The 20,980-nt window shown below is 42.3% G+C and overlaps 1 protein-coding gene across 2 annotated transcripts in view; it reads left to right on the top strand.

The window, feature by feature from the left end:
• Positions 1-1,558: 1,558 nt before the first annotated feature.
• The window catches only part of LOC311281915 (bactericidal permeability-increasing protein-like), a 142,485-nt gene continuing 123,063 nt past the window's right edge, over positions 1,559-20,980 (top strand). Inside the window, exons 1-2 of one of the 2 annotated variants that reach the window (XM_084395279.1) lie at positions 1,559-1,662; positions 2,779-2,896. In XM_084395279.1, the coding sequence (XP_084251405.1) occupies positions 2,791-2,896 (106 nt within the window). In that variant the 5' untranslated portion in view covers positions 1,559-1,662; positions 2,779-2,790. Of the gene's footprint in view, positions 1,663-2,778; positions 2,897-20,980 lie in introns of those variants that run through there. The other variant, XM_084395280.1, reaches the window with a different exon arrangement.

Genomic DNA, 20,980 nt, shown 5'->3' with positions numbered 1-20,980 from the left:
TGAATAAGTCCTAGTATCTATTTAATAGGTACTAGTATCTAATAAATAAGTACTAGTATCTAATAATAAGTACTAGTAACTAATGAATAAGTACTAGTATCTAATAAATAAGAACTAGTATCTAATGAATAAGTACTAGTATCTATTTAATAGGTACTAGTATCTATTTAATAGGTACTAGTATCGAATGAATAAGTACTAGTTTCTAATGAATAAGTACTAGTATCTAATGAATAAGTACTAGTATCTATTTAATAGGTACTAGTATCGAATGAATAAGTACTAGTATCTAATGAATAAGTACTAGTATCTATTGAATAAGTACTAGTACCTAAAGAATAAGCACTAGTATCTAAATAATAGGCACTAGTACCTAAAGAATAAGCACTAGCTAATTAATAAGTACTAGTACTTAATGGAATAGATACTAGTATCTAAAAAATAAGTACTAGTAGCATGAAAATAGAGACTAGTCGGTTTAAATGATTAAATGTTAAAACGGCTTGCCATAATATTTCCTATCAATAATTGTCATTTCAGATATCCACAAAGACATTCTTCCTAGGACAAATGACATCACTTTTGCCATTCATTTGTATGGGGTTTATCATTACAGATATCTACAATTCAGTTGTAGATATCCACTATGTGAATTACAGATATCTGCAACTGAATTGTAGATATCTGTAATTCTAGTTTGAGATATCTTCAATTTGATTCTGACTAGTCATAACTCCAGTTCAAGATATCTTTAATTCACCTCAATTCAAGATATCTACATGTTCCTTTTCAGATATCTTAAATTAAGTTTTGACTAGGCGAAATTATGTTGTAGATATCTGTAACTGGAGTTCCAATAGGAAATTTCAACCGCAATAGCCACTGTTCAACCTGAAGAGTGAAGAGTGCACTCAGACGTTTTTACACCATAGGCCTATATTGTAGAATTAAAACACTTTATACCCAAATGTCAAACAAAATACTCTTGAATCAATGAACAGCATTAATAAAGCCCCAGTATTACAGATCATTAACTAAAAAAAGTTGTTTTAGGGTTTAGTTACCCTTTAAGAATTTTCCATAGGAGGAGTTAATAAAATGAAAAAAGTGTCTACGTAACAATAATTTGGTAAAGTGGATGTCTGTATGTCCTATTCTTGGGCAGTGCCACATGTATTAGACATATTAGTCACAGATTTCTTTTTTTTTTTTTTGTGGTCAAAATATCATAATTTGGTTGGACACACAGCTTTTGACATCAACAACAAATCACCATCCAGTGCAATATCTTGCACTGTACAATATGGACATCAACATTCTAAAGTATAGCCTTTTACTTAGAATTACCCTTCTTTAATGATACCGTTATGATTCTTACTCATTGGGAAAATGAATATTCATTGGGGAAAATAAGAGAATCCAAAGTTCACAAACCTCAATCTCTAAATAAAACCTCTCATGGCTGAATAATTTGTCTGCTCAGGTATGAACGCTACAGCATGCTGCTGTTTATGGGAACTTGACAGTCTTCCTGTTGCTTTGAATTAGTGGTGAAATGTTTCTCTTTCAGTTCCACTCAGTTCTGCTGCCAGCTAGGGAGTAGAACGTTCATGCATCCGGACAGGAAGAGACCAGCCATTTAGCACATCACAACAGTTTAAGGTACAGTGCACATACATATATATCAATATGTATCTGAACAACACCAGCCTACATATTTTCAATTTATGTGTGAAATGTGTTTTTTCCCTGATCTGTTCAGATCTAATCTGTACTGTATGTATACATTTAATGCTAATGCTAAGTGTTTTCTATGGATTGTGTTATTTATATTTAAAATTATTTTGCTTGTGTTTATGGTTCTACACAAGAGAAATATCATGGTTCATGCGTAAATATTTGTTGATATCAACTGTTCTTGATTTGTAACAGAGTGGCCATATGTGTTAGTAATATTCATTTAGTGAATATATTGTATATTGTGTTACTCATATTGTACAGTTGGATATAAAAATAAAGTTGTAAAATGTCAAATTTAGTAAAAGATAAGTAAAAAAAATAATTCTACAGCAGTAAATAAACCCAAGTCACATGTCACATGACACATTCCAGCAAAGTGACTCCTCTTATCTGCATTTAATTATAGCTTGCCTTAATTCAATATAAGCATAACATCAACTTGTTCACAGTCATGTGGCTTAATTCATCTGACTGCAAGACAAAGGTCTCTTTTAGGGCAACATAATAAATCAAAACCTTGCTTGTCTCAACCATTTCCTCATTCTCCAGCAAAAGCAGAGTGCTTTTATTTTTTTTTTTTATTATTCATTTGTACATTGTAAATACTTAAAGATGAATTAAGTTGCATGTACACTACCAGTGAAACAGTTTGGACACAACTAGTTATTTCAAGCATAAGGCTTGAGAGAAACATTTCAGTAAAGCGTGTGCAAATTTTTTACTTTGAGTGTCATTCGTCATCCAGAACATTGTGCATTTGAGAACTAAGTGAGATTAGAGAACTGGTTAAAGCAAGCTTTGGGAAGCTGTGTTAAAAAGATAGAGGATGTTTATTTTCACTTGGGAAAAGCCAGTTAAACTGGTCAGACCAACAACTAACAAGCATGTCATAATGTACATTAGTTCTTAAACAAACTGTATATATAATAAAGACATTGATAAAAGACATAGATCATATTGTGTAGTAAATTATAAATATATATATATATATTTATTTATATATATATTAATCTATATATATATGTGTGTCTCTCATAGGCTAGATTGAAAATGATGTTCCTTTGGTGTGTTTTGGTTCTTGTGAACCTGGTCTCAGTGTCTACAAGCAACAATGCAGGAGTTAAAGTCAGACTAACTCAGAAGATGCTTGAGTATGGTAAGTGATCAAAACAAGACTGCTTGTAACACTTAGAAAACAAAAAACAAAACATGTATTGCGGCCATGGAGCAAAAATGTAAAAACACATGTAAAAAATATATCGCTCAAACTGAAAAAAATAATGCAAAATGATCAGAATAGCAAACGACGTGGTCACGGATCAAAATATAATAAGCGTGAATCAAAAAATAACAAGCATAAATAAAAACTTTAAACACATTAAAAACTAATTTGCACAAAACTTAAACTTATGTTCATGTTTTCTTTAAAATTATGTTTTCCTTGGTTTTATTACTCTGTACTTTATGCTCTCTTGCATTTTCTACTCATAATACATTTTTTTGGAAGCTTGTGCTGTTTTTCTCTTCGGTCTTCTTTCAATGTTCTTCGCTTGCTCTTACAAATGTTGCAGTTTAACACATACGTAACCGAGACGTTCCCTTTCAGTCGCTCACGTTCGACGTAGTCGACGTGTCGACTGATTGTGATCCCTATTAAAACGCCACTAGTGCTGCCACCTTCCAGTGCCTAAACAAAAGCCTCCTGATCCTCCCGCATATTAAACAATTTAATAATCAATCAAAAAACCTGCATGACTATGCTGTAGCCACATTGGACCAGCGGTTTGAAAAATGAATGTATGATTCAGCTGTGGGCGCCATCTTCTGATCAGGCATGGAAATTCATTCGACTCACGACTGCTTGCTGCGTCCCAATTCAGAGGATGCATTCTTCGAAGGGCTCATTCGAAGGCAGATTGTGTCATCATGGCACGGCGAAGGCTGTCCCAATTCAAAGGCTCCTTCAAATGCGGCCTCCAAATGCATCCTTTGTTTTCTGTGAAATGAAGGAACAGATGGATCCTTCGCATCCTTGCCTACCCCAGAATTCATTGCATGCCAGTGACGACAGGATTTTTTTTTTTTTTAATTGATGAATTGTACTTTTAAACGTATTTGGGTTTCAACTTACTCAAATATCTAATGATACAAATGTAAAAAATTAAGAAAAAAAACGTGTTAAAATGTTGACATATCTTATTTTGCGATTATATATAGTTTATACTCTTTATTAGGCTATATACAGAAATTGACCATGGTCAACATATTTAGACAGTTTGTGAACCCTGTTTTATTTAATATAACTTTAGTACAAACATTACTGTCACTCATCAACCCAGCTGTCACAGTTGCTAGGTGACAAGAAGCCTTTGAGTTGGGACACAGCCGATTACGAGACGACACCAACATCATCAAACGATAACTGTGACTATATCAACATGGGATCATTGACGAAAAAGACGAGACTAAAATGTATTTTAAAACAAATAAAAACTTAACCAAAACCTCTCTTTGTTTTTGTCGAATAAAAATATAAAAACGTTACATTCTGTTTTTAAAAAGCTTCTACAAGCCATCATGCTTGCAGTTGCCAGATTTTAAACCCCCCAATCAGAGCTTTTCTGTTACATACATCAGGATACATTTTCTGTCCGGTGGTTTACTTAATATGCTCACACGCTCCCTCTACACTGCAGAAGTGATGATCTGAAAACACAGACGAGTAAGCTGGAGTTTAGCGATCTCCATTTGAGATATTCTGCTTTAATGAAAGTGTAATTTAGTCAGTCTGTGTTCTGTTACTAGCAGCTTTGTTTTCTAAGAACTGATGCCCCTTCCTCCGAGCCCCAAGAGGCCGTGGATGGCAGTGTGCGACGCTCTGCCGTCCCTCTCTGTCGCCAGACCCCTGGCAGAGCAGGCCCCCGTGGAACGCTGGTCCTTCCCTGGCCTCCTCTGTCAGGACGCGGCAAATGACCGTGCCCCCACACCAGGACGCTATGCCTCCCACGTCTGGGCCGGTCATTCCACCTAGCAACTTAATCGAGGGTACGTCTGTGGTTCGCATGACCCCGCTGGTACAGTTCTTGGGAGCTTGGCTAGAGCTTCCCAACGTGTCCCACCGGGTTGCGAGAACCATCAGTCTCAGCTATGCGATTCAGCTCGCACAATTTCCTCCCCGCTTCCATGGAGTCCGCTACACCATGGTCGGTGGCAATGCCCCGTCATGCGTACGGAGATCTACTGGCGGAGGGTGCGATCGAGGCTGTCCCTCCAGCCAAAATGAAGTCCGGCTTCTACAGCCCCTACTTCATTATACCCAAGAAAACCGGTGGGTTACGGCCAATCCTGGACCTGCAGCAATGGACATGCTGCCGCGAGCTCCTGGACAGGACCCCAGCACCTTTGGCATGTCAATTACCTCGAGTTGCTGGCAGTACGTTTGGCTCTGCACCGCTTCCGTGCGTTGCTCAAGAACCAACACATACTAGTCCACTTAGACAATACCGCGACAGTAGCGTACATCACCCGACAAGGTGGTCTACAAGGCGCTCAGTCATCTTCATTTATATAGCACTTTTAACAATGTAGATTGTTTCAAAGCAGCTTTACAGAGATAAACGTATAATTTAAGGTAACAGAGATTGTTTTGGCTTTATAGCGGTTCTTTAATAGTTATTTTCCAGCTAAAGTTAGTTTTGATTGATTCGCTTCCGTCGCAACGATCATTTGTTATTAAATCAGGGGCCGCTAAGACGACACCTTCTCTCTACACAGACTTTAAACGCGAACCTGTGATAAATGCTGATGACGTTCACATGCGCATTAAGAATTGGTTCTATAGTTATTGAATATATGTGCGCAGGTTTGTAATTCCCTACAAACCAAGCCTAAACAAAGTACTGGTCTTTTCTTTTAAATTTTGATACAGAATTTTATTTTATTTTATTTTGTCACTTCAGGGTAGGTACGCGAAACGAATTTCCCGACAACACTTTATCTGTAGAGTGGTAAAGGGATCCTCCATAGGGAGAGACTAGTTGGCACTTCAGCACTGCGTTGTCATCGGGGTCCAGGCGAAGGTCAGATCCTTCGTCAGATCTGGATACGGCCTGGATCCGGCAGGCTGCGGGAAAACTTCGGGATAAACAAAGACACTAAAATTAGCGTAGATGCCATTCTTCTTATGATGTAACGAGTACATCAGGATTTATGGGAAGTGTTCCCGGTTCCGGCTGACCTAATCTATGCAGCCTAACATTGAATTATAGAAGTCTATAATGTATTATGTGAATGCTAGGTCAAAGAGATGTGTCTTTAATCTAGCTTTGAACTGACAAGAGTGTGTCTGCTTCCCGGACAATGGTAGGAAGACTGTTCCAAAGTTTTGGTGCTAAATAGGAAAAGGATCTACTGCCAGCAGTCGATTTTGATATTCTAGGTATTATTAACAGGCCGGAATTTTGAGATCACAATAGACGTGAAGGACTATAATGCGTTAAGAGCTCGCTTAAGTACTGCGGAGCTAAACCATTTAGTGCTTTGTAAGTAATCAGCAATATTTAAAAATGTATGCGATGTTTAATAGGCAGCCAATGTAGTGTTGACAGAACCGGGCTAATATGGTCATACTTCCTGGTTCTGGTAAGAACTCGAGCTGCTGCGTTTTGAACTAGCTGTAGTTTGTTTATTAAGCGTGCAGGGCAACCACCCAGTAGAGCATTACAATAATCTAGCCTTGAGGTCATGAACGCATGAACTAATTGTTCCGCATTTGTCAATGAGAGCATATGGCATAATTTAGATATATTTTTAAGATGGAAAAATGCGGTTTTACAGATACTAGACACGTGACTTTCAAATGAAAGATTGGTATCAAAGAGCACAACCAGGTTCCTAACTGACGATGAAGACAGCCATCAAGTGTTAGACAGTATTCTAGATTATTACGTGTGGAAGTTTTTTGTCCAATAATCAGAATCTCTGTTTTTTCAGAATTTAGAAGTAGGAAATTACTAGTCATCCAATTTTTTTATATCAGCTATGCATTCCGTTAGTTTTGTGAATTTGTAAGTTTCGTTAGGTTTTGAAGAAATATACAGCTGAGTATCGTCAGCATAACAGTAAAAGCTAATTCCATGTTTCCTAATGATATCTCCTAAGGGTAGCATGTACAGAGTGAACAGCAACGGTCCTAGTACTGAGCCTTGTGGTACGCCATACTGAACTTGTGATCGATAAGACATCTCTGTATCATCCTGTAGCCCAAGACTGGTTGCCCACTGAAGCTAAGCAGGGCTGAGTCTGGTCAGTACCTGGATGGGAGACCTCCTGAGAAAAACCAGGTTGCTGCTGGAAGAGGTGTTAGTGAGGCCAGCAGGGGGCGCTCACCCTGTGGTCTGTGTGGGTCCTAACGCCCCAGTGTAGTGATGGGGACACTATACTGCAAAAAGAGCACCGTCCTTCGGATGAGACGTTAAACCGAGGTCCTGACTCTCTGTGGTCATTAAAAATCCCAGGATGTCCTTCGTAAAAGAGTAGGGGTGTAACCCCGGCATCCTGGCCAAATTTGCCCCTTGGCCTCTGTCCATCATGGCCTCCTAATCATCCCCATATACTGATTGGCTTCATCACTGTCTCCTCTCCACCAGTAAGCTGGTGTGTGGTGGGCGTTCTGGCGCAATATGGCTGCCGTCGCATCATCCAAGTGGATGCTGCACATTGGTGGTGGTTGAGGAGATTCCCCCATCTATGTAAAGCGCTTTGAGGTCTCAGAAAAAGCGCTATATAAATGTAACGAATTATTATTCATTTACTGCTACAAACTGATAACGGTCAGATAAGTATGATTTAAACCATGCTAGTACAATTCCACTAATGCCAACATTCTAGTCTATTTAAAAGAATGTTGTGGTCAATGGTGTCAAATGCAGCACTAAGATTAAGTAACACTAATAGCGAGATACAACCACGATCGGATGATTCATTTGTGACTCTAATGAGAGCTGTCTCCGTACTATGGTACGGACTAAATCCGGACTGAAAATCCTCGCAGATATAATTTCTTTCAAGAAAGGAACACAGTTGTGAGGATACTGCTTTTTCTAATATCTTTGACAGAAAAGGCAGATTCGAGATCAGCCTGTAATTGACTAATTCTGTAGGATCAAGTTGCGGTTTTTTAACAAGCGGTTTAATCATAGCCAACTTAAAGGTTTTTGGTACGTATCCTAGAGACAAAGACGAATTAATGATATTAAAAAGAGGATCTATGACCTCTGGGAGCATCTCTTTCAGTAGCTTAGTCGGTATAGGGTCTAACATACATGTTGTCAATTTAGATGAATTAACGAGTTTGCAAAATTCTTCCTCTCCTATAGCAATAAATGAGTAAAAATTTTCCTCAGGGAGACTAAAATGCACTGCCTGATACACTACTGTAGTAGATGGTTGCATTGTTCTAATTTTGTCCCTGATATTATCAATCTTAAAAGTTCATAAAGTCATTACTGCTGTGCTGCTTGGAAACTTCTGGGTTTGAAGTTTTCTTTTTCGTTAGTTTAGCAACTGTTTCAAATAAATACCCAGGATTATGTTTATTTTCTTCTAATAGGGTTGAAAAATAAGCAGTTCTACCAGAAAGACTCGGGAGAATTATTTCAACAAATCGTACATTTATTGACAGCTCAGCAAGCTGACAATATACAAAGTCATTTGGCGTAGGCCCCGTCCGTAGTGCATAATCTGAGGGTATCGGATCTGCAATTCCTGCCTGATGACGAAGGCAGGGGCGCAGCCGACCCCCAAAAGTAGGTGGAGTATGAATACACCGGGACGGGGCCCGCCAACCCCCAAAAGTTGGTAACTGAGTATACCCACCGGTCTAGAGCCCTGGGGTTCCTGAAAAATAGAGAAGGAAGTTACTATATGGTAGAATTAAGATGTGAAAAGATATGGCGTGCCTATAGCTTAATAGAAAAGAAAGACAATTAAGTCCTAGCATGACCGTTGTAATTTTTTTTTTTTTTTTTTTTTTTTTACTAGTTGCCAGTTCACTCCTAGGAAAACACAGAGACAAGGCCTCATTGGACCAGCAGTGCCGCTTTTGGCCTGCATAGACAAGGCCTCATTGGACCACACAGACAGCCGCCTTGGCAAAAATAATAAAACAGGCCTCATTAGACCACACAGACAGAGCCGCATTGGGCTAAAATAGAACGGCCGCATTGGACCACATATAGCAGGCTGCCTAGGGCCGTACAAAAACAACACAGACTCTGGCCTCATTGGACCACACGGCCTTTATAGACCACAGAGACGAGGCCTTAATGAGCCACACGGCCAAGATAGACCACAGAGACAAGGCCTCTATGAGCCACAACGGCCGCTAATGCCACAAAGAGACAAAGGTAAGACTGGACTGCACATGAAACGAAGTCACTTGGCTAGATGAAACAGGCTTTTTTTTTTTTTTTTTTTTTTTTTAAATAACGAGATGCTACGGGCCTTAAAGACCACACAAAACCTATGCCCCGGGGGATGACTGGCCACCATTAGCATCTTTTAAGGACAAGACCAAGCCACTAGTGCCACACATAGACAAACCACGCAAGACTACGGCGTCTAAGCCACATTGAACCTAAGGACAAGGCAAACATATGCCACAAGGCGCCAAGCCCCACACGTACACAAGGCCCACGTGGCCACAAGGCCACTAATGCCACACATAGACAGACATACTTGAATACAAGGCCACTAGGCCACATTTAACCATGCCATGAAGGCCACAAGACCACGAGACAAGGCCACATTACACTACACGGTCACAGTAGACCACACAGAACATAGAATGTTTCCTAAACCATAATCCCACACTTAGACGAGACGTACAGACAACGGCCACTAAGCCACACGGAACAAGACCATAAGGGCCGCAGCCATGAAGGCCGAACATGGGACAAGGCAACATAGTACCACGAGGCCATGAGACCGACACAGAGACGAGGCCCGCCGGGCCACAAGGCTGCTAAGCCACACTGAACGAGGCCAACGAGACAGAGCCACTAGGCCACACAGAACCTGCCATACTTAATGGCCACGAGACCACAGGACAGCCACATAAGGCTACACGGTCACAGTAGACCACATAAAACATGAATATCGCATGAATAAGCCGTCGCTTTTTTTTTTAATAATTAAATGACGAACATGTAACGAAGGCACAACGGCTGCTACAGCCACATAAAGACGAGGCCACATTGAACAGAGCCGCTAGGCCACACATAATAGATGACTAGATAGTCATTGAGGAGTGCTGGCTAGAATAATAACGGGATGAAGGAAATAAGATTATACACCACCACCAGTAGTTGCATAGGTATTTACCTTATGGTTACTGTAGAGCTTGCTGGGCTTGAAGAATGGTTTTAGAATCTGGTCTTATATATGATTCGAAGGCCGAGGAAGACCATCTGCCCAAGATCTTGATGGCCGACGTGGAGATTCCTCGTTCAGCTGCTGTAGTAGCTGCCCCAATTCTGAATGAGTGGCCGGTATAGAGAGAGGGGGATAGACTGCAGCTTTTGACGACAGAGTTTAACTGGGTTCTGAACCAGCCTTTTGAAAGAGGTGCACCGTTAGGTAGACTTGTAGTCAAGACCACCTAAACCGAGACCAAGACACTACCAAGACCAGAGGGTATCGAGACCAAGACAAGACCAAGACCAAGACCAAGACAGACCAAGTCGAGACCAAGACCAAGTCGAGACCAAGACCGAGACCAAGTCGAGACCGGATAGTGATTTTTTTACTAATCTGCTGCACTAGGAGGGGGAAAAAACAGACTAGTTGAAGCTAAGCAATAACTTGTGAATTCAAGAACAGCAGCATAGGGTTCAGCCACAGTTTACATTCAATACTAGATGGTATTACTTCAACTACACAGGCAGAACAATACAGAGACAAACCATGTCATGTGTGTGACTGTGAGCTCATTGTAAATGTTTTTTGCAGACTGGGTGAGATCAACTATGTGTAGCAATTGCATGACGGCTGTTACTGCACAATTAGAGGATTGAGACTCCCTTAACTTTTGTGTACTGTTGAGGACTGACATGACTGGTACTGACTGGTTCATCTGACAAAACATCAAACACCTCCAACACCATCTTGCTCCTCCAACAACTGTCTAAAGAATGAGAAATATGTAACCAATTGAAATTATACTTAATGTCTAGATTAAATTGTATAACATCAAATTAAAGATACACAATTATAAACTTGGATTAGGCCTAATGTTTAGTCAACACAACGGAGATATGCAGATGATATTTAAAAGACCATTTATTTAGTCTAACACCATCTTAAATCCAATACTGTAATCAAACAACAACAACACAACACACACACACACACACACACACACACACACACACACACACACACACACACACACACAGAGAGAGATATCAAAGACACAAATTCATCCAAGCAAATGCCTGCCTATCTCTGCCGATTTCGGAGTCTCAGACTCCAAATTAACCCATTCTGCAACTTTTAAATACATAATTACATTTTTAAAAACGAAATTATAGGCGGGATCCGAAAGTTGGTCGTTTTGTCGCTATGGTTACACACACAACACACACACCGTTGGCGGTGCGCTCAAAGTCATCTGTCAGTTGTGTAACGTTAGTTGTGCAGTTAGCAGTTACCCAAAATGAATGACTCCTGAATGAAGTTAAAACCCATCATGTCACTGATATGTGTTTTTTAAACCAAGTGATCAAAGTGCTCGTTGCCGCTGCGATCAGTGGCGCGGATAAAATGTTTTCTCGTGTGGCTCGCGCACACTCCGCAATGTCAGCACTCGGACGCGCGCTTCAATCCGTTCCGTTGCGGATAATAATTGCATTATCGAACGTTGTGTCGTCATGGATATTGTAGTATTGTATTGCTAAATCCCCCGACCACTATGTCGGTCTGAGACAGCGAGACCTAGACAAGACCGAGAGGTCCGAGACCAAGACCAAGAGGTCCGAGACCAAGACCAAAGACCGTCAAGGCCGTGACAAGACCGAGACCACGTAAAAGTGGTCTCGAGACCGGTCTCGAGACCAAGACCGGTCTCGAGACATACATCACTACCGTTAGGTAAGATAAATAGAGGGGCATAATTGGAAGTTTTAGGGCGGATTTTAAGAAATTTAACCATAGATGTGACTGGACAAAAATTGTTATTGATTTTGGGGAAAGATAAGGTGACGCCGGAGCCTTGAGCGTAATTTTTTTAATGTTTAAGAATTAGAGTGAAGCAATTAGGTGAGAAACAAATATCAGAAAAGGAAATACCACAGGTAGGATTGAATTTATTAGTATCTGAGGAGAATTCGCCTGGACGCATGAAACCGTAAAAAGCAGCTAGAAACACTGCTTCTAACAGAATATTGATGTAAAAGGAAAAGAGACCGGTGCGGACGGAACTGATGAATTGATGCAACAACGGTAGAGTAATGGGCAGATGTTTATCGATTTGTTTACTAGAGGATTTAGCTAAGCCTTTAAGAAGTAAACGAATGGAAGTTTCGGAGAAAAGACTTGGAAAATTAGGATTATAGATTTTTGCATAGAATTGGATGCCAGCGAGGAGTCGACGGATGGAAGAGATTTTTTGGTTTCTATTTTCGAAATTAAAGACGAGAAAGGAACAAACGGTCGAAATCAAAATGGGAAATACTGGAATTTGGAAGGCGAAGCAGAACATAGAAAAAGCTGACCATGCGGACGTGTAAGCTTTGAAAGTTGAGGGAGCGACACCTTTAGAAATATAATTTCTAGCCGATGTTGTCACGATCCACACTTAATGAAACAAAGGAAGATCCAATGGCAGTATGAGATTTATTAAGGGTAATCCAAAAGCAATGGTCAAGTCCAGGCATGGGTCAAAATCCGATAAGGCAATCCAAAACAAGACACAAACAGGAACAGGCAGGAAACGGACACAGAAGTGGCGTGAAATACAACAAGGACTCCGTAACAAACACTAAACAGGCAGGGTATTTATACACAGGGAATGACAATGATAATGGGAAACAGGCTGAGTGCAATGATCAGTGATAAGGGACAGCTGAGTGCAATGAAAAGACAAGGATCATGGGGAATGTAGTTCAAGAGTGTGCTGGACACCGTGAGGAAGGAGGACATCTAGTGGTGACCCAAAGAACATAAACCAGACACTGTGACATAACCCCCCCTCTACGGAGTGGCTCCCAGACACTCCAAGACAGGACACGGAACAAAACAAGAGTTCAGGAGGGAGGTGGCACGGTGGAGGATCAGGGGGAGGGACGGGGGGCCAGGTCCATGAAGGGAAACAGAAACAGGGGGTAACAGACTCAAAGGGGGCCAGGGTGACACAGACAGTTCATCGGCCGGCCAGGGTGAAGCAGACGACAGTCCATCGGGTGGCCTGGACGGAGCAGGCTGTGCAGACGGCCAGGGCAGAAATGTCAGTCCATCGGGCGGCCAGGGCAGAGCAGACAGTCCCTCGGGCGGCCAGGGCAGAGCAGACAGTCCCTCGGGCGGCCAGGGCAGAGCAGACAGTCCCTCGGGCGGCCAGGGCAGAGCAGACAGTCCCTCGGGCGGCCAGGGCAGAGCAGACAGTCCCTCGGGCGGCCAGGGCAGAGCAGACAGTCCCTCGGGCGGCCAGGGCAGAGCAGACAGTCCCTCGGGCGGCCAGGGCAGAGGAGACAGTCCCTCGGGCGGCCAGGACAGAGGAGACAGTCCCTCGGGCGGCCAGGGCAGAGCAGACAGTCCCTCGGGCGGCCAGGGCAGAGCAGACAGTCCCTCGGGCGGCCAGGGCAGAGCAGACAGTCCCTCGGGCGGCCAGGGCAGAGCAGACAGTCCCTCGGGCGGCCAGGGCAGAGCAGACAGTCCATCAGGTGGCCACGGCAGAGACGACCCCTCGGGCGGCCATGGCTCAGGAACTGGAACAGACACCCCCGGCTCAGGCACTGGAACTGGCACCACCGGCTCAGGCACTGGAACAGGAACTGGCACCACCGGCTCAGGCACTGGAACTGGCACCACCGGCTCAGGCACTGGAACTGGCACCACCGGCTCAGGCACTGGAACTGGCACCACCGGCTCCGGCACTGGAACTGGAACTGGCACCACCAGCTCAGGAACAGACACCACCGGCCCAGGAACAGACACCACCGGCCCAAGTGTGTGCGTAGCCCACACACACCACATGGCTGTGGCCATAATGGCCAGTGTCGCGGTCACTGAGGGCTCAGGAACAGCCGGCTCAGGCTCAGGAACAGACACCACCGGCTCAGGAACAGACACAGGAACAGACACCACCGGCTCAGGAACAGACACAGGAACAGACACAGGCACAGGCAGAGACTCAGGAACAGGCACAGGCAGAGACTCAGGAACAGGCACAGGCAGAGACTCAGGAACAGACACTGGCTCCGGCTCAGGAACAGACACTGGCTCCGGCTCAGGAACAGACACTGGCTCCGGCTCAGGAACAGACACTGGCTCCGGCTCAGGAACAGACACTGGCTCCGGCTCAGGAACAGACACTGGCTCCGGCTCAGGAACAGACACTGGCTCCGGCTCAGGAACAGACACTGGCTCCGGCTCAGGAACAGACACAGGCTCGACAGCGGCCATCTTGTCCGGAGACACAGGCTCGGCGGTGGCCATCTTGTCCAGAGACATAGGCTCGGCAGACGTGACGTGAACATTCCTGGGTGTTTCTAGGATCTTAAGTAGCGTTGAAAAATAATCAAACAATGTTCCAGTGGCCATCTCCTCAGGGGACACCAGCTCCGCGTCGGCCATCTTGTCCGAAGACACAGGCTCGGCAGACGTGACGTGAACAGTCTCTGGATCGGCTGACGTGACATGAACAGTCTCTGGATCAGCAGACGTGTTCCCTTTCCCTCTTCTCCGTCCGCGACGGTGAGATGGTGGTTGCGGTCCGTCCCTCACGAGCCCAGGGTCGAAGGGGGGCCATGGTGGAGAGTGCTGTTGGATCTCCACTCGACCACCTCCTCCTCTGCGACCACCCCGGGTCCCACAAAAAATAACTAGGCGGGTTCCCTTAAAAAATTCTCTCCTCTCCAGTTCGGTGGCTGGGGAAGAGAAGTTTGAACTCATACCGCTGGTTCTTGTTTGACGGAGTCCTTCTGTCACGATCCACACTTAATGAAACAAAGGAAGATCCAATGGCAGTATGAGATTTATTAAGGGTAATCCAAAAGCAATGGTCAAGTCCAGGCATGGGTCAAAATCCGATAAGGCAATCCAAAACAAGACACAAACAGGAACAGGCAGGAAACGGACACAGAAGTGGCGTGAAATACAACAAGGACTCCGTAACAAACACTAAACAGGCAGGGTATTTATACACAGGGAATGACAATGATAATGGGAAACAGGCTGAGTGCAATGATCAGTGATAAGGGACAGCTGAGTGCAATGAAAAGACAAGGATCATGGGGAATGTAGTTCAAGAGTGTGCTGGACACCGTGAGGAAGGAGGACATCTAGTGGTGACCCAAAGAACATAAACCAGACACTGTGACAGATGTAAGCAGATCGTTTAATTTAATATTATTGCTGCTAGGGGAGGACAGGGTGCTGGGTCCGGGTTGGCTAACGGGCAGAGCCGTCTGAAAGTCTGGAATCGAAATCGAGAGAGCGCGTCAGCAATAACATTGCAGTGGCCAGGGATATGTTCAGCTTTAATGATAAAATTAGAAACAACGGATTGCCAGATTAACCGTCTCACGAAAGGCATGATTGTAAGGCATGATGATCTGCCTTTGTTAATGATGGCAACTGTGGCTTCGTTGTCGCAGAACATCATGATGCGTTTACGAGACCATGCATGGCCCCAGATCATGCTAGCGACGGCTGTGGGGTAAATCTCGTAGAGCGCGGATGAAACTGAACCAGATAGAGTTTTAGGAAAATCGTTTGGCCATTTTTTTTTTGGAAGAAGCCCCCGAACCCGAAAGAAGGGGCAGCGTCTGTGAATAATTGTAATTCGATCGACGATTCGAATATGTCGTGGTAGAAAAAAGAGATACCGTTCCATTCGCTTAACAAGCGCTTCCAAAAATTTAAGTCAGACAGACACCCTTCGTCTAGATGAATTTGGTCGCTTAGTTTTTCGACAGAATGGGCCAAGGTAAGCAATCGTGAAATGAAAGCTCTGCCTTGAGGAATGATGCTCATAGCGAAATTAAGGTGGCCGAGCAGCGAGAGCATGTCGTGCTTAGAGGCGGTTTGTAGAGAAGAAAAAGATTTAAGAAAAGATCTAATTCTTACGAGCTTTTCGAAGGGAAGAGAAGCTTGCATTAAAACTGTGTCGAGGGAAATTCCTAGGAATTCTAACGAAGTAGAGGGACCCATGGTTTTTTCAGCGGAGAGGGGAACGCCGACGTCGCTGAAAATCTGTTTGAGTATATTTGAGAATTGAAGATTGTTGAGACGGAAAATCGATCAGCAGAAAATCATCAAGTAGATGTAAAACGGATCAGACGTTCAAGCAGACGTTCAGCAGGATCCAACACAATGCTTCAGAGAGACTATTAAAGTTGTGAGGGCTACTTCTGCAACCGAATGTGAGCCATACTGCAAAATAAAATTTTGAATTCCATTTGACGCCGAAAAGTGGCCAGTCGGAAGGGTGTATTGGCATCGTTTTAAAAGCGTCGGTAATGTCAGCTTTAGCCAACCAAGCTCCTTGACCGGCAATCTTGATTAAGTGGATAGCGTTGTCTACTGAGGCGTAATGTAAGGAAAATGGTGTTAGAGGTATACATTCATTAACGCTCGCTGTGGAGGCAGAATGAGGAGAGGACATGTCGAAAATTAGACGTTTTTTACCGGAGTATTTCCGTGTTGCAACGCCGATGGAATTGATCCGGAAGATCGAGAAAGGAGGGGAAGCGAAAGGGCCTATTACGTATCCTTTATTGACCTCTTTTTTCTAGCAGATTAGATACCACTTCTGGTTCAGTTATAGCTGACTGTAAGTTCTTGGCTATGAAAGAAGTGGTAAGATGGGAGAGGATACCCACCCGAAACCCCTGTGACAAACCTGTGATTAGGTAATCGACAAAAGTCGGGTCAGGGTGAGAAGAAAGGTAGTTAGAGAGATTAGAAATATTAATGGGGGTTGAAGGGTGCTTTTTCAGAATTTCTCCCTTTCCCTCTGATTAGAGGTTTTTACCGGCGAGGGCAGACCGATTTCGGGTGAGGATCCTTGCAAAAGCTGCAGATGTGATCAAATTTGCATTGAGAAAAAGAACAAACAGATTCATTGAAATTAACACAAGGAAAAACATTTGTAACTGGCGCGTAGCGTTTCCTGCTCTCTTGTGGAAACCTTACATTTTCAGGACCCTGGACAGCACCCGGCGCTTGACTAGCGAATGCTTTCGGGCAGACTGAGGCCGAATGTCCATGAGCGCTACAAATGGGACATGCCAGCATTTTTTGACCACCGAAGTGGCGAACAAGCAATTCCGTGTCGGTAACGGACCAGTCTAGTCTGGAGTTGTAGAGCGAGATGAAAGAAGCAGATTTGGCTGAGAAAAATTTGTGATATTCGTAAAATAAGGTTCCCCCGTACCTTTGATTAAAGTCAGCCATTAAAGTCAAGTCAAGTCAAGTCAAGTATATTTGTATAGCGCTTTTCACAATACAGATTGTATCAAAGCAGCTTCACAGTATTAAATTAAAATAATACAACAAGGTTTGTTTCTAGTGGAATTTATTGATAAAATCAAATTAGATATCCCCAGAATATCCCCAACTGAGCAAGCCAAAGGCAACAGTGGCAAGGAACCGAAAAACTCCATCAAGTGACCTAATGGTGTCCTAAAACTCCATCAGGTGACCCAATGGAGAAAAAAAAACCTTGGGAGAACCCAGGCTCAGTCGGGGGCCAGTTCTCCTCTGGCGTTTATTAACTAGAGGCCGGATTGTAATTTGAACTGTAAGATTAAAAATATTATATGAATGCCTGGCTGAAGAGATGCGACTTTAATCTAGTTTTAAACTGGGAGAGCGAGTCTGAGCAACGAACACTATCAGGAAGGCTATTCCAGAGTTTTGGAGCTAAATGTGAAAATGCTCTCCCTCCTTTGGTGGTTCTGGATATCCTAGGTATGACCAAAAGCCTTGAATTTAGTGATCTTAAAGAGCGCGATGGATTATAGGGCGATAGAAGATTCGTTAAATAGACTGGAGCTAAGCCGTTTAGGGCTTTATAAGTAAGTAGCAATACCTTGTAATTAATACGGAACTTTATAGGTAACCAATGCAGTGATGATAAAATCGGTGTTATATGATCATATTTTCTTGATCTAGTAAGCACTCTAGCGGCGGCATTCTGGACTAACTGTAGCTTGTTTATTGAGGATGCAGGACAACCAGCTAATAAAGCATTACAGTAATCTAGTCTCGAGGTCATGAATGCATGAACTAACTTTTCTGCATCAGAAACTGATAGCATATTACGTAGCTTAGCAATGTTTCTAAGGTGGAAAAAGGCGGTTTTTGTAACATATGAAATATGATTTTTGAAAGACAGGTTGCAATCGAGTATAACACCCAGGTCTTTTACTGTAGAGGATAAAGTAACAGGACATCCTACTATATTAAAGTTGTATTGCGAGAGGTTTTGTGGGCGTTTTTTTGAACCGATAAGTAGTACCTCTGTTTTGTCTGGATTTAATAAAAGAAAATTTCGCGTCATCCAATCTTTTATATCTTTAACACACTCTGTCAATTTGGATAATTTAGCGTTTTCATCCGGCCGTGATGAAATATATATTTGAGTGTCATCAGCATAACAATGGAAACTAATTCCATGTTTCCTTATAATATTTCCAAGTGGCATCATATATACTGAGAATAATAGAGGGCCTAACACAGATCCCTGCGGCACTCCATAGTTTACTGGAGTTATGATCGATTTTTCTCCATTTAAATAGACAAAATGGTAGCGGTCAGATAAGTATGATCTGAACCACCTTAATGCTTGTCCTTGAACACCAGTATAATTTTGTAGTCGATCTAAGAGTATTGTGTGATCTATAGTATCGAACGCAGCACTAAGATAAAGTAAAACTAGTATTGAGATACAGCCTTGGTCAGAAGCTAAAAGTAAATCATTTGTGATTTTAACGAGCGCAGTTTCAGTGCTATGATGCGGCCTGAATCCTGACTGAAACTTTTCATAGATATCATTTTCTTGCAAGAAAGAACACAATTGAGCGGACACCACTTTTTCTAATATTTTAGACATAAATGGAAGATTTGAAATGGGTCTATAATTTGCTAGGTTATTATGATCTAATTGTGGTTTCTTAATGAGAGGTTTTATAACTGCCAGTTTAAATGTTCTTGGAACATGACCTAAAGATAAAGACGAGTTAATAATATTGAGGAGAGGCTCTTCCACTACAGGTAACACTTCTTTCAGTAGCTTAGTTGGTATAGGATCTAATAAACATGTTGTAGTTTTAGATGAAGTGATAAGTTTATTTAACTCTCTTTGTTCTATAGTTGTAAAGCACTGTAATTGTTCTTGCGGGGTGTTAATTGAGGCTGAGTTATAAGGCGCAATTGAAGATTGAACGTTTACAATTGTGGTTCTGATGCTTTCTATTTTCTCAGTGAAGAACTTCATAAAATCATTACTACTATACTGTAACGGGATATTTTGTTCGGGTGACGTCTGTTTATTTGTTAGTCTAGCCACGGTGTTAAATAAAAACCTTGGATTATTTTGGTTATTTTCTATTAGTTTGCGGAGGTGCTCAGCCCTGGCTGCTTTTAGGGCCTTTTTATAACGTGACATACTGTCTTTCCACGCGATTCTAAAGACCTCTAAATTAGTTTGTTTCCATTTACGCTCTAAAATACGGGTTTCTCTCTTTAGAACATGCGTAGTATTGTTGTACCACGGTGCTTTAATTTTCTCTCTGACCTTTTTTAATCTAATAGGTGCAACAACATCCAATGTTCTAGAGAGAATAGTGCTCATAGTGCTAGTTAGTTCTTCTAGTTCATCTGTTTGTTTGGGTTCAGGCAGCAGCTGAGACAGATTAGATAAGCAATTTGAGAAATTATCTATGGTGGATGGAAGGATTGTTCTGCCTGGTTGATAACGCGGCGCCGCATGACATATTACAGCAGTACGTAATATGCAAGTTACCATGTAATGGTCAGTGACTTCATCACTTTGCGGTATAATATCTATATCGGTTGGATCGGTTCCATGTGATATAATTAAATCGAGTGTATGATTAAGACGATGAGTTGGTCCGGTGACGTTTTGCTTGACCCCAAATGAATTTAATAAATCTGTAAACGCAGCCCCTAACGCATCATTTGGATTATCTACGTGTATGTTAAAATCTCCAACAATTAATGCTTTATCGACATTGACTAATAGGTCTGAGAGAAAATCTGCAAACTCTTTTAGGAAATCAGCGTAAGGCCCAGGCGGTCTATATACGGTAGCCAAGGCTAGAGATAATAGGGATGTTTTTCTAACATCTAAGAGCGTAACATTTAGTACAAGTACTTCAAACGAAATAAACTTATAACCCGCTTTCTGAGTAACATTGAGAATATCTCTATAGATTGTCGCAACACCACCGCCACGACCAATCAGACGGGGCTCATGCTTATAGGAGTATCCTGCTGGAGTAGACTCATTTAAACCGAAATAATCATTTGGTTTAAGCCAGGTTTCAGTAAGGCAAATTACATCGAAGCTATAATCTGTGACTATTTCATTTACAATAACTGCCTTAGGTGTGAGTGATCTAATGTTTAGAAGACCTAGCTTTAGAAATTGTTTTTGTTTACTAATAGCAACATTTTCTGTTTTAATAACAATTAGATTTTTCCTAGATCCTGCAGTAGATTTATTATTTGATCTCACTAAACGAGGAATAGACACGGTTTCTATGCAATATTCTACACTAGTATTTATATCAGTTAAATTGGTGCAGCAGAGACTATGATTTGGACTTTTGGTTACTAGTCAAAAGGTATTTAACATTTTGGAGATGTTATCCGACAGAAGATCTGCTCCGAATCTGCTTGGGTGTAAGCCATCGGCACGGAAAAGCCTAGGACGCTCCCAAAACAGATTCCAATTATTTACAAAGAGCAGTTTCTGCTCATTGCACCATGGCATTAA

The sequence above is a fragment of the Rutilus rutilus genome, assembly GCF_951802725.1.
Source record: "Rutilus rutilus genome assembly, chromosome: 22".
NCBI classification, from domain to species: domain Eukaryota; kingdom Metazoa; phylum Chordata; class Actinopteri; order Cypriniformes; family Leuciscidae; genus Rutilus; species Rutilus rutilus.
The sequence above is the reverse complement of the archived record's forward strand: the minus strand, read 5'-3'. Positions and strand labels throughout refer to the sequence as shown.